The 14,299-nt window shown below is 45.1% G+C and overlaps 1 protein-coding gene across 11 annotated transcripts in view; it reads right to left on the minus strand.

Moving 5' to 3' along the window:
• LPP (LIM domain containing preferred translocation partner in lipoma) overlaps positions 1 to 14,299 on the minus strand; it is a 334,675-nt gene that overhangs the window by 150,360 nt on the left and 170,016 nt on the right. For all 11 annotated transcript variants that reach the window (XM_075761264.1, XM_075761266.1, XM_075761262.1 and 8 more), the window contains one exon: positions 4,210 to 4,332. In XM_075761264.1, coding sequence (XP_075617379.1) covers positions 4,210 to 4,332 — 123 coding nt within the window. The remainder of the gene's footprint in view (positions 1 to 4,209; positions 4,333 to 14,299) is intronic.

The raw sequence follows: 14,299 nt of genomic DNA on the forward strand, positions 1-14,299 counted from the left end.
CACAGCCTCTGCTGGAAGCCCTGTCTCCAGAGTCCCAAAGTTTTCTTGTTTTTAAAAAAAATGCAAACATTTATTTTATGAGCTGAAATTTGGCATGGTTTTTTTTGCTTAAGGCCTTGCTGCAGTCATCTCTTAAGCAAGGATTTAAGCAGAACAGGTAAAAATTGGGAAAAGTACCCTTTAATATAGGAGCCAGATGACCACAGCACTCACCAGGCCCCCTAGTTGGGGTTCACCCAATTTAGGAATAGCCCCTGCTCCCATCCATGGATTTTATGCACCTAAATGCCTTGTCTATACAAGCTCCTTTTACTACTGAAAAGTGTATGGGTTCTCTGCCTCTTGAACTTTCCAATGGATTACTGCAATTTAAAAGGTGTGATATGTAAACAGAAAACACATTGCAGCTACACAAGAGGAGCTCTGTACTTTACTCATCACACTAGCATTTCTAAGCTTTACCAAACAGGAGGAAAATATTAATTAGATTTTTTCATAATGCATCTGCAGTTCTTCAAACAATACCTAAGGCAAGCTCATCTATTAACGTGCCATGGCAGTTATGGTAATTTTGAGATTATGTCAGTCTCGTTCTCCATTTGAATTCACTGCACCAGAAGGCTGGAACTGGCTGTGCTGGTGAAGGTCACACAGAAACCTCTCAAGCTCAGGTGATGTTTGGTCCCTTCTAAAACTCCAGTTCCAGCTGAACTGTTGAAATACAGTCTCTCCTACACCACCTCGCATGACAGAAAGCATCCTTAGACGTTGCTGTCCTGCAGCTAAAGATGATTTAGTTTTCTAACTTTCTGCTCTTTGTGATACGTGCAATTTTGAAAGAAAAAACCCTAGCATTTTAATCACTTTTGACTGCTTCTGTGACTCAGTCAGAGAGAGACTTCCACTTCTAAGTCACGGGCTCAGCCCAGGGATGAGGTGATGGTGATCGAAAGCTGCTTCTGACACGCATGTTGCTGATGGCCAGTATGAAGTAAACTACCAGTGCCTAGAAAACCTCTGCTGCAGCAGAGTCTCAACAGCTGCCTCAAGATAGACACAAACTAACCAGAAACGAAGCCTGAGAGCATCTTTCACTTTGAGGTTCAGCAGCATCAGGGTTGACTCACACTGGGGCAATTAGACTCACGTAAGGACCTATTCCCACCAAACCTGCTGCTATGAGGAGGAAAGATCTTTTCTGCTCCATAAAGGATGTTGAAAAAATGCTTTTCAAACTTACCACTTCAGAGGAGAGGGCAACACAGGTCTGCAGGACAACAGCATCCTACCACCTCTGCCTGAGGCATGGGAAGCAGCCAGCAGGACCTGGGTGACTTGCCAGCTCAGCTGCCTTGAATTAGGCAGCACCACAGGGTACAAGGAGGGTGCTGCCAACCACAGGCATCAAAAATCTCTCCCTGCCCTGTATTAGCAGTGGTGAATTTTAGCTCATGGCAGTGTCCTTGTTACCTGCCCGGTGCACAAAAAACTGTCGTCAGAGTGATGCCCAGGTAAACAACACAGGGATGGTGCAAAGAACAATACTCATTCATGTCCTCAACAGCAGGTCCGCTGGCCAAGGGGAATTGTCCAGGGCTGACACTGGCCCACCCATTCTGAGAAGCATTATGGACTTTCCAAACCTACTGTGGAGGGTACAAATCTCTCTGCTTCAGAGGCACCTCCCAGGGCAGTGTGTCTCACTGCAATCCTCAACTCCTACCAAGGATCTAAAGAGCTTCCCTCTGTGTGAATTTATGCCAATGGGTAGGGCATGTTAAATAAACTGCTTGTCATTATCCCGCTATCACTCCTACTCCAGTGTGAGAGGACTATTTTACAGTTTAGTTTATGTTGCTTTAAAACTATTTTGAAGATAAAATAAAAAAGAAACCTAACAATAAAATTTCTGTTATTCCAGGAGTATCCCCAACGGCAAGGTATACCTGTAAAATTATTATAATGCTTTAACCGCATAAGCACAACTGGAAACGTCTTCTCTGAAAACAAGTCGTAACTCTATTTTCCTATCTGCAGCCATTATCCTGATAAATTTGGGAAGGTCAGCTAAGGTGTAATCCAATAAATGTGCTGATGTTCTAAGTAAGTACCTCACAATTTGCAGCCTAATCTGTTATCCTACTATAAGACCATCAAATGACTCACCAGTTTTAATACTTAGTACAGATCAAACAAAGGAAAATATCAAAGCTTTACATTCTAGTTCCACCTTTCAAGGACTTGTTTGAGTACTCTTTAATTACAGCAGATGATACATTCAAGTCTGGCTTTTCTTTCTTTAACAGCTATAGTTAGAAGTTGCTGTAGCTGTACTTTTCATGGGACTTCATTATGTTAACCAATAAATCCTCAAAAGTCTGATAAACTGAACAAAGAAAGTTGGGATTTGGTCCCAGAGATGAAATTCAGCTGCTTCTGCCCACTGGATCGCACAAAGTTATTGTAATGCACCAGCAAGCAGCAGCACCCCGTCGCTCCTGGGTACAGGGGACAAGTCTTCAGAGCCCCCACCTGAACTGTGGGCAAAAAGCCATAGCACACACCAGTCTATTCAGAGAATGCCAGATCCCAAAGGAATAAGTATCAGGAGACAGTCAGCAGTACTGTCAGCAAACTGCAAATGCTCAGCAAACTGGTTACAGAAGTTACATGTCTCTACGAAGACGCTGGAGCTGACCGCAGGCATTGCCAAGGAAAATAGTGAGTACAAATCTCTTCTAGTTAACTCTCAGAGCGTTTTGACACTATAAAGCATTTCCCAGTAACAGTGTGCATTCATATGTGTTTGGCTCACACAGACAAAATGAACACAGGATATTCGACACAGTGCCTGAGCACTATCACTGTTAAAACTTGTCTCATTTATCGCAACAACAAAAACCCACTGGGAAAAGGACCGAATAGTATCTCGTTTACGTTGTTGCTCTTTTTGACTGACTGACCCAAATCAGATTGTTTTTCCAGGATAAGTCTGTAAGTTTATGCAACAACTGTGTACATGCTGCTAGAATGAAAGAAGAGTTTATTGGAAGGTCCCTGCAGAAGGGACAGAAACCACACAGGCCACCACACCAGAGCCTCTGCGTGCAGACAGACACTTTCAAAAGTCTGCAAATCTGATCTAACTCTGCTCTTCCTAAGTTCACATACTTAAACAGGAGCAAATCTAAACAAACTCTGATCACTACTTTAGTTCTGCTCCAAAGGTATTGCTTCTCAATTACTTCAAATAAATGCAACAATGAAAAGAACCAAAAAAGCTCCAAATTAAAGAGAAGGCCTATATGGATATCAGTGTGCACTGCATCACTCAACTTTCCCTTTGGTTCTTTTGACTTTTGGGGTTTTATTTAGGGTTGACATTGGTAAGACAAACACAACATATACATATAGCTGCATACAGGCCTACAGACCTGCTATACGTATAAGAAATGAGACCAGTCATGAGATTAGGAAGTAAAGGCACTGCACAACTGGACACAAACACATCTGGGATGATTTTAGAGATTTCAAGAATTGCCCTTTTTAAAGTGCCACTGGGGTGTCACCACTTCCTCTGATAAATAGATGACATCTTACCAGAACTTAAATAGCTCCACTCAAGGACTACCTAGATGAGCGACAAAAATTAGCTGAGCTGCTGTCACCCCTGCAGTCCTCGTCTAGACACAGCAGAGTAAGTGCAAATTCCAGTCTGCCTTGCTGGGCTACAGCCACCCTGACAGCTGAGCTACGATCCAAGCCACTTCGTCGCCACTGATTAGACGACAAAAACAAAAGAAAACAACTTGAGACATGGATATCTGGATTATTCTGGCAGTGTGACAGATAAAAGTTAACAAAACAGAAAAACAAGAAAATACAAGCGTGAAAGTACTTGAGAATTGAGCAGGTTTTAATTCACAAGCTATTGTTGGTGGAAAGTGGAGGCAAATGAAATGTCATTTTTTTGCAAGTATTTTTCTAACAATCTCTGTGGCAAGCTAACAATCGGGATAGAGATACGGCAGCTTTTGAGCCGGTGTCTGCTTCAGAGCGGCTGCACCCTTCTCCCCATTGACAGCCACATCTGGATGCTATCAGGAGGAACTGGCATGCCTGCTCACAACAAATACCAAGCAGTTAGCAAATTAACTCCAGCAGTCGATGCTGGCCACTTTCCTGCTGTTTATGCAATGTGCCACTAACCTGTTGAGTCCGAGGTTTGTAAGGAGAGCTGCTCTCTAGGTCGGCCAGGATGCTGGTCAGAGAGTCGATTTCTGCATCTAAACTGGACCGCCTCTCCTCAAGTGTCTTGCCACCAGGATTCACCTTAAAGAAGAAAGAAGAGTTCCAGTTATTCGAACCACTTGGCTTGGCACATTGTTTCTTACTGTCCTCATAGAGCTGCTACCATGCCCAGCGCTAACTCTTGGGTTGCAGGGACAAACAGGCTGAAATGCTATAACTGTCTCCTAGAACCAGCAGCAAGCCTCCATCTCATACGGATTTAGGCTGCTGTGGGGCTTTTCTTCATATATTTCCCACAATGGCCCCACTGTGTTAAATTAACTTGGAGGATTACACAACGCAGGGTGCAATCAGCTGCTGAGGTGAAGAGGCAGGAGAATCCCCGCTCCTGCAGATGGAGAAGACTTATTTTTGAAGGATGCTTGGCTGGGCAGCCAGAGCTGGGGACAGGCTTGGAGCACCTGGATCCTGAGAGCATCTCTACTGCCACATCCCCATCCCAGGCAAAGCACAAACAGAGCAGAGCTGCAAGCCACAGTGGCCGGAGTCTGGCCACCTGCACCTATTATTATTTTACATCAATTTCTGGTAGCTGTGCCTGTCTGATTCAACACTTCTTCACAATTCCCATCTGAAAAAATGAGCTTCTTCAAGGGGGAGTGAAAAGGTTCAGCTAATTTCTAGCAGATTCAAGGTAAAGCGCGTGATTCGCACTAAGCAGTCACAAAATAACATAAATAAGGTCCTTGTGAAAAGGGCTATTACGCAGGAAAGCCCATGCATAGAACAAATACCAACCTACAGCCAGGACCCTTTCTGATTCAATACATCTTGCTTTGTCTCTGCTTTCAAAACAGCCCAGCCCCACTTGTACCCAGGCTGGTAGGGAAGCTCACTCGGAAGGGAAGAGACATGAATTTTCACCACCACCACCCACCTCCAAAAGTAAAGCCAGGTCTCGGCATCACAGGAATAATCCCCAAGCCACTGTTCAAGGGCTGCACTGCAATCCGTGCTAGAATAAGCATTTTAAAAGAGGACTCATTCATATGCTTTTTGAAAAATCAACCTAGTCCAAAACCTCTGGGAAGGACCAACCCAACAGTGGTACCTTCCAGCAGTGCACAAAGGCAGGTACAAGCTAGGAAACATCTTCCTCCTCAATGTTTTTCAGTGCTTTGGAAATGAGACAGCTCCGTCAGGAATGAGATCCCTAAGGATCCCTATCGATGCAGGTGCCAGGAGCTAGCCCCACTGAGCCAGCCCACATTTAGGGCATGTGCAGAAACTGAAGTTCTTGAGTCAAGTGAAATATTACACAATGAAAGTCTTCTCTCAACCTGAGTCAGTGTCAATATTTTTCTTTGTCCTTCCATGTCTGACTTATCTGCAAATCCCCCAGACAGAGTCTCTCCATGTACGTGCAACTACAGAGCTCAGTGCAGAAGAGCTCGTTCACAGCTTGACTACTACAATAATAAAAATACTGAAGAATTACCTAACAACGCACCTAATTTCAACTGTAAAGCCTGTTCAGACCATACCAGTACCTTCCCACTGACAATCCAGCTCTGTTTGCCTTCACTCTCACCAAGTTACTTCGATTTTCCAAGCCAAAAAATTTGCCTTTTCCTTTGGCTCACTGGCTGTTCCAGATAGTTTTTTTATTTAAATTTCATTTCAGGAACATTCGATCATTACCTGTTTTACAGAACTCCCCAGTCATCAATCCGACACATAAGTGGCAAGTTGGTCAAAGAGAGACAGACTATGCAAAGCAGGCGGGCTCTGATCTGCCAAGCTTATACGTGCTGAGGCATTCATTAGTTCCTAATGATTATTAAATCTTACTGGATTACAATAAATTTGGCTTGACTAACAAGAAAATGGAAGCTCCAATGTGCTTCATGCAAGAACACATCATTTAAAAGTCTGAGAGTCAGGTTAGAAACTACTTACAAACTGAATTCTTCTTGCCTCTTTTTATTATAGAGCCAAAGTGTTTCCATCCAAACTATTGTTCAAAAAAAAAAGAAATACTTTTCACAGGAATTACCCCAGACCGTTACTCCTGGCTAGCTGTAGGCACCTGGACTTCTAAATCTGCAAAAGTAAAATTTCCTTTCCACTATTAGTGCACTTCATGGTTCTCGTTTGTTTTTTCTCCATCCTGCAGTTGTTGGCCTGTAAGTACAGGGCAGCCACAGGCTTCCCAGACACAAAAACTGAGATTGCTCCACTCCAGAGAATTTTTAAGCTAAGCGGCCAAAAATCAGCCTGGAAAGGGGGGGTAAGATGCAAAGGGCACCCAAGGCCCCAACATTTGAGGTGATAAACCAAGACAATGGCAGACCCAGGAATAAAACTGGAGCCCACACATAGCCTGTTTGGTACCCTGACCCTGGAGAGGAGGAATGGTGGCAGATGAGAAGATCAGCTGATTTCATTTCTGTTTCTTAGCATTTCTGGGCCATATTATTCCCAGGTTCTCATTCCCCAGAACAATTACGCAATAGCTGACTAGCAAATGCTACAGAACAAGTTTTAAGTTTGTGAAAGTTAAATGTCCTTAGGAAACCCAGAAAAATAAAATAAAATAGCATTGAAACATCTCTATTGATTCTGGGCTCTGTAAAAGATTTATTTATTCAATTAAAACATAATCAACGTAGATTAAGAGCCCAATTCTACAAATGCTGGAGCACAATGCAGTACGACAGTGCCAACAAAGAACACTACTGATGTGTACAAGGGCCTATTGGGACAGGACTGGACCTTAAGTATGTTTAAGAAATGGTAATCCTCACAAAGACAGGTTTCTGCTTGCTCTCTCTTCCCCATCTCCACAAATCTTGCATTTTTCTCCCTACAGCAATCCAGACTCAACCAAGGGATTTGCTGCATGTGGAAAGAGATGAAGAAATTGCCACACTAACTTTAGCAAGAGAGGGTTAAGTTATTTCTCTTCTCATGCTCTTCGTCACGACGTTGCTATAAAAGTTTTATGATATTGCTCTGGAACAAAACCGAAGCACCAGGTCCCAAGGCACAACAGGTTCGCACAGACAGAGCTCTGCTCCGAGGAACCCAGACTGGTTAAGCCCATGACCTCGCAGATACAAACACCGGAACCAGAAAGAACTGCTAATTCTATTTCTGTCTAGATTTATGGCGTTGTTGCAGACATGTTGCTTGCGCACCCTCCCTTTCAGCCAGCAGAATATGGAAAAATGGGTTTAAAAAGAAAAAGGATGCTATCTTTGGCCCAGCCAACGTGAGTTCGACAAAAAGCACACATAAGCCAACCCAGTCCAACAAATTACTCATGCCAGAGACTATCCACTCACGTGAACTTCTGCAACGCCTACACTCCTATCCCCTGGCTCAGTCCCCGCTGCAAAGCAAGAAAGAGAAAAACAGCAGAGAGCTTCACTGCTTGGCTTGTTTTGTCCACCCCTGAATTCCTGGTGCGCAGCTTAAAGCAGCTGTGATGGTAATCCACTCCTGAGCCCCATCAACCCACTCTGTTCCAATGAAAACTGGCTTTAATTTTGCTAGTCCTACCACCCAACACCAGTTAGTGCCACGGGTCCCCCCGCACCACCCCACACAGAACATGCAGTGCAGAGAGCAACCCAGGGCCTCACTGTGCTAAAAAGGCCATAAGACTATTCATCAAGCTAGGAGACATGCAAAGCACAATGATTTCCCTAGATGCCACCTTTCCCTACAACCTAGATCACCTACTCTGATCACATTTTGCAGATTACAGCAGAGAAACAAGAACGCTTCTCATTTGTCCAAGCCAGCTCCTTGCAACGGGCTCAAAGAGAAGAATCTGGCTCCCAGATGTCCTTCCTAGCTCCTGCTCCAAATTCCTTTCCCTACCCAGACCAGCCGTCTCTCTCATTGTGTTTTCCCCTGTCTCCCTGCCCTGCTTGCTGCCACGCAGTGCTGCAGCCTGGGACAGTCATCAGTCCCTGGGACAAGAGATGCAATGTGGTCTGCGCTGCCAGGTTGGCTTCTGAGTCTCTACAGGAAATCATGCTGATGCCCAGTGGTATTGCTGTGTCAGGAAAAGATGGAGGATGGCTTTGCAGTAGCAACTTGCTGACTTACATGGACAGTGGGTTAGAAGTGACTCCAGCATATATTTTCTTCCAAACCAAGGCAACAGCGAAACTCCTGAACACCTTCAAAGCATCAGGACTTTGCTGACCGTAGTGCAATTTTCCAGCATCAAGATCCACCTTCTCTCCATCCACCTTAGCCTTGCTCAAGCCTTCTCTAAATTAGGTTGAGCTGAGCGTGTTTCATGAATGCTGTGGCGAGCTCATCCTCTGAGCTGCAGCCCAGGAACGCGAGCTGTCATTATTGGGAAATGCAGTGCCGTTATATATGTACGGACATGTCCAAGATAGCAGAGTTACAGCTAGGCACACAGCCTTCCCCGTAGCATCGGCTCGCTCTGCACGCTGTGCTATCACAAGTCACTGATAACCTCGTAACTCACAAGTGGAACAATGGAGGTGAACACCAAGGATATTAAGAAAGGTTCTAGCTAATGACTCAAAACAAAGGGGCTGGGGGCCTCCAGTGCCCTCTGCTCCTGGTACATTGGTTTTACTGGGAGCCTGAGGTGCTTGGCTAGTTTTCTTTGGGCTGCAGCAGGTTTGCAAACACTGTTTGCATTTGCACATCCAAGAATGGGGAAAAGTAGGGAGCAGAAAAGCCCTTTGCAGCAAAGGTAGTCATGGAAAGGAAGGACTAAAGTAAAAGAGAAGCAAGGAAGGGAAGAATTTAGGCAAATCAAGGGTTATGAGCAGCTAGGTAGTAAATAAGGACTTTCACCCTGAAAGACTTTATTGTCTTTTTCTCCAGTAAATGTGAGTGAGCCACAGACGAAGCGGCAGAGCTGATAAATTCAGCAACCGCTGCCTGCTTCCACCAGGCTGCACCCACAGCAGCCGCCTGCCACGCTCTGCAGGCTGTTGAAATCCTCAAGTAGGCACTGAGGTGGTAGGAAGAGCAAATGAAACAGCTCTCCAAACAAGGAGTTAGCATCTTTCTACTCCATGGCCTCAGGCACTGGGCTTAGACAGAGCTGCAGACAGAGAAAGAAGGATGGGGCTCTTATTTCCTATTTTAGCTGGGGGCAAGCGGGGGAGAGGAGGGAAAGATGTTTGATGTTGATGGCATCCACTATACATACAACAAGAGACTGTGAAATATGTTAACCAGGAAGAAGAAAAGAAGCGATTCAGTCTTGATATACTTCAGGCTGGGGTTGGTGTTTAATTTTTCTTTTTTTTTTTTTTCTTTCTTTGCACTTTCTCTAACAATACCACTGCCAGAGGCAAGATCCTTTTCAGACACACACTCTTGCTACCCCATCTCTCTCTCTTTGTAGAATTTCCCAGTCTTCTTTCCAAGTTCACAAAAGCCATCTAAAGCACAAAAAGACACTGCAGTGGCAAAAAGATGCATCTTCAAGGGCATCTATCAGGAAAATGAGGCAACCTAAAGATGAGCTGCTGTGTCTATTCTCCCCTGAGCCTAAAGACAAGTGCAAACATTTTCCTTCAAATTCCCTAGTGTAAATTAAAACAGTCCCAAGAAGCGGCCCCACCAACCACGCACATGGAGACAAGAGCTGACTGCAGCATTTGGGGCAAGGGGGGGTCTCAGATGCTTGATTGATGCCTAATCACCGTTCCAGGCACCAAGGAGGGGCTGGAAAAGTAGTCCTGCCCTTTAAAAACAGAAAGATTGAGTCTTTTGAAACAAATCCGAAATGATGGAAGATTTCAGCAGATGTGACCGCAGTGATTTCACCAGACGTGATTGTATCAAGGATCTAATAGAAAAGAACTTCCCTGCTGTTCCATCAGGCTGAAGCCAGGCCTGAAATATCCTTTTTAGTCTTTTGATGACATCAAGGATAAAAGCCAAAGGGAAGTTAGGTTTTGATTTATTTTTTCCCTTACTCTTTTTTTTCAGGCACGGAATAGTTTTACCTGGTTTGTGTTGCTGGATATTAGCCGGACCAAAGGAAAACACTTCAAAAGTTTGAAGTGGGCTGTTCAAAGGCATTATTCGGTGCCTCCTGGACCCCGCTGTCATTTAACTGAGCAACATATTTCTACAACCACTTTGAAGATCTCCCCATAAGGAGGCAGGTGAGCCTACCTGGAACAGGACTCAAATGGGGTGGGGGACAATCATCCACTAAACACCAGCCTACTTTACTGCCCCAAAAATGGCCAATAAATGTGGCAAATGCCTGGCCTTGGCAAAGTTCACAGCAGCAGCTGTGCCACAGCAAACGGCAGGAGACACAGCAGGGTAAAGGGGGCTGCGCTCCTGAGGTCCAGGCTCAGCTCAGTCCCAGATCTATGGCCTGGGTCCCAAGCAGCCACCGTCCCTGTGTTCAATTTCTCCACCCATGTAAAGTGCAAATAGCCCTGGGTATCCTAGGATTAACTGATCTTATCTCTGAAGCAACAAGGTGTTGTAAAGAACTGCACAGGCTTACAGCTGGGGCAAATGTACAAGCAGATGAAGAAACGTTATTTGCTAAGCATTGCCAGGAGACATCTTGCAAAACCTTAACTACCAATTTATAAACTCACTGTGGTGTAGGAGGCTTATAAAAAGGATAAACAATAAACTTTTTAAAAAATACAGAACAAAAGAGAAAGCAGACAGCAGAAGAAAAAAGCATGAAACTAGAAGGCATCAGTCTCAAAACAATGAAAAGGAGGTAGGTGTTTCGTCACATAACACGCTGCTAAGCTGCAGAGCTACTTCTGCTGCAAGACACTGTGGTTGCTATGAGTTTACATGGACTTCAAAAGCAGCTGGAGAAACACGTGGAAGAAAACCACCAAAATACTTAACAAAAAAATGTTCTGTGCTTCCCTTTTTACATTTTTCTCTGGACACTCAGTGCTGACCATTGGTGATCTGATTTGGCTCTCTATAGATGGGAGATTCTTGTCTTCTCTTACACAAAGCCTCCACTTGTGCTTTCTGTCTGCCAGCTGACACCAGCCAGGAGTCACTTCTGCTGGTGGGTATATGTCAGTCTCTGCAGGTTAATAACTGACCATCATCTTAGTGCCAGGGCTTGGACCAACACCTGGAAACCCACTTCTTCCCTCTTTGTAGCCGAGACAACAGAAATTACGGCCGATCGCGCCCAGCCTCCTGGGACACATATGAAAGACAGCAAAGACTTTGTTGCAGTTATGAATCCGTATGACAATAAAGATTTATATTTCCCTAGAGATCAGTGTTGCAGGCACCGCTCACGTACAATAGTTAGGAATCATCCCTGTCCCAAGGAAATTATTGTCAACTGGATGCCAGCCCCAAGAAGGGAAGCAGGTAGAGAGGTGGGAGTGAGGTGCTGCAACTCAGAGACACAGTCAAGCTCCTGCTGGCTACCAGATGAAGACACTAATTCACTGGGCCAACCCAGCTCCTTAATGGACATTTCGTTCTCTGTATTTGCTGTCTCAGCCCTAACAAAACACGCCAGAAGACAACAAACTGTTGTCCAAGACTTCTAAGCTCCAGCTGCAATTTCACTACAGGATGACCCTGATTTCACATAATCAGAGGGCTGGAGCCGAGCCGCCACCATGCTGAGCCCTGGCTTGTGGGCCAGTGGCCCTTCTTCCATCACCATTTAATAAACCATTGCCCTTGGCGCGTCCTGAGAGGGTCCCACTCCAGACACCAGCACCTCGGCTCCACGCAGGAGGAGGATGCCGCCAGTGTGGATGGGCAGTGGCAATGGCAGGACAGAGCCCAGGACTATGTTCCCTTCCAAACAGCTCCTGCCCCTAATGCCGCAGAGAAGATTTTGCCACAAACACCCATGGGTTGTCCAGACTTCTCAAGACCACAGAAAAAGATTTGGCCCTGGATATTGGCGAGTGAGGAAAAACAAAAAAAGGATGAAGCTTCATCACAGAGGTTTACCCACAGGTTCCACGGCCTGGGGCACGCTCTGTTGAAGGACTGGGTCCATGGCCAGCAGTGGATGACCCGAGTGGCTGTGACAGGACACGGACAATAGCCCATGAGGAGGTGTATAACACTCCCTATCCCATTGCCACCCTTGAGGACAACAGGAGGCAATTATGTGACAGGAGTAAAGAGGATGCAGCAAAGAGGTCAAAGTACTGTCGTGGTTTAGCCCCAGCCAGCAACTAAGCACCACACGGCCACTCGCCCCAGTGGGATGGGAAGGAGAATCGGAAGAAAAAGGTAAAACTCGTGGGTTGGGATAAGGACAGTTTAAGAGGACGGCAAAAGAAGAAGAAAATAACAATACTAATAAAGGAATATATAAAGATGGTGATACACAACGCAGTTTGCTCACCGTCTGGAACCCAACGCCCAGCCCGTCCCTGAGCAGCAATCCCCCCTCATTGAGTGGGCATGACATCACACGGTATCAAATATTCCTTTGACTAGTTTGGATCAGCTATCCTGGCCAAGTCCCCTCCCAGCTTCTTGTGAAAATTAACTCTACCTCAGCCAAAAACCAGGGCAGCACTCAACAAGATCTGCCTTGCAGCCTGGGTGTGTGCTTGTAGGTGCCCCAAAGCTGGAGATGCCAACACAGAGGTCCTGTGCTGTCTAGTCCCCTCAGCCCCAGGATGGTGTTATCCAGCCCTTTGCTCCCCACATCACAGACTGACACCCCTACCCTCTGGCATTCAAACCTGCACCCGGCTTTTTCAGGTTTCCGACTGGTGCATATTGCTCACGGGAGGAAGTTCTGGAGATTTCAAGGGTGGCTAAAAAGGGTTTTCAAAACCGCAGTGCTACTGAAAAAACAGCAAAACAGCAAAAGTCATTCAGTCAACTGGAGGATCTTCATACTGTGGACCAGCTAGTACATTGGGAAGAGGCACCGTGATCCTCAAGCACATGAAAGTGACAGGATGGATTTGATAAGGAACAGTGAGGGGATGAAGAGAGAGGAGGAGTTCCACAAGCTGACATCTGCCAGAGCAGCAGACCCAACAGTCCTGATAGTTTACTTAACATGTCTGATCAAAAGCTTTGGGAGTCTTGTCTGTGTTAAGTGCTACCAGATGCAAAATCAGCAGCATGATGAGAAGTGTATTAATAAACTAAGGAGGCACATAAAGTTATTTGAAAACTGAATGGGGAAGACGGGGAGAGAAGGGGGAGAATAAAACCAGTTTATTTTTCCATTAAGGCAATTTAATATTCTCCGGGTGGAGTTACAATCACTTGTCCTTGGGAATTAAATTGAATTAGTGAAACGTTCTTGTTCATCAGCAGAATATACAATATAAAGTGGAATATATCAATTTTTTCTTTATTCCTTCAGCAGGACAGCACTACCTCTCTGTTCACGGGGCAAGAACAGCTGGCCATGAAATCCTTTTGACCCAGCACGACTTTCACTGACTTTAACTTTACAGCAGCAGGGAATATATCCTTTTTCTTTTAATTAATGCAATTACATTAGGACTCGTTATTGATAATTATGGTGACTATTAAAAGTTTCCCCTTTCTTTGCCCACTCCCCCGCCAACTTAAAATCTGCTCCAATATCGTCACAAATTAATGTTTAATTAGCCATCAAGCAGAGCTGATGTTCCCCGCAGAGTATTGCTGCTTGCAGACAAACTGAGAACTGAGAGGAGATATCGGATATTTCATCATCTGCCTCCAAGGGGAACCATAACCAAAGAGTAACCAATTACCCCAATACAGTTGCAAAGTTTAATCAATGTAGAAACCAAATAGCTCATTAAGTGTCCGCTGCAAGAAAGGAAGACCTTCCCACTGACTTGTATGACATGAAAGTTACATCTAAACCAGGTCCCATCGTGATGCCCAAGAGCAAAGACTCCCTTCACCTCCACATCCTGCCCAAGTCGTGATCTTCCTCTTTTCTTTTCTGGCATAAGAAAAGAGGAAAGAGGAGGATGCCTCCAACAGCACAGGACGTGTCTGACAAGCCATGAATTACACACGCCTACACACAGGGTAAGCT

Source organism: Balearica regulorum, chromosome 9 (assembly GCF_011004875.1).
Source record: "Balearica regulorum gibbericeps isolate bBalReg1 chromosome 9, bBalReg1.pri, whole genome shotgun sequence".
Lineage (NCBI taxonomy): Eukaryota > Metazoa > Chordata > Aves > Gruiformes > Gruidae > Balearica > Balearica regulorum.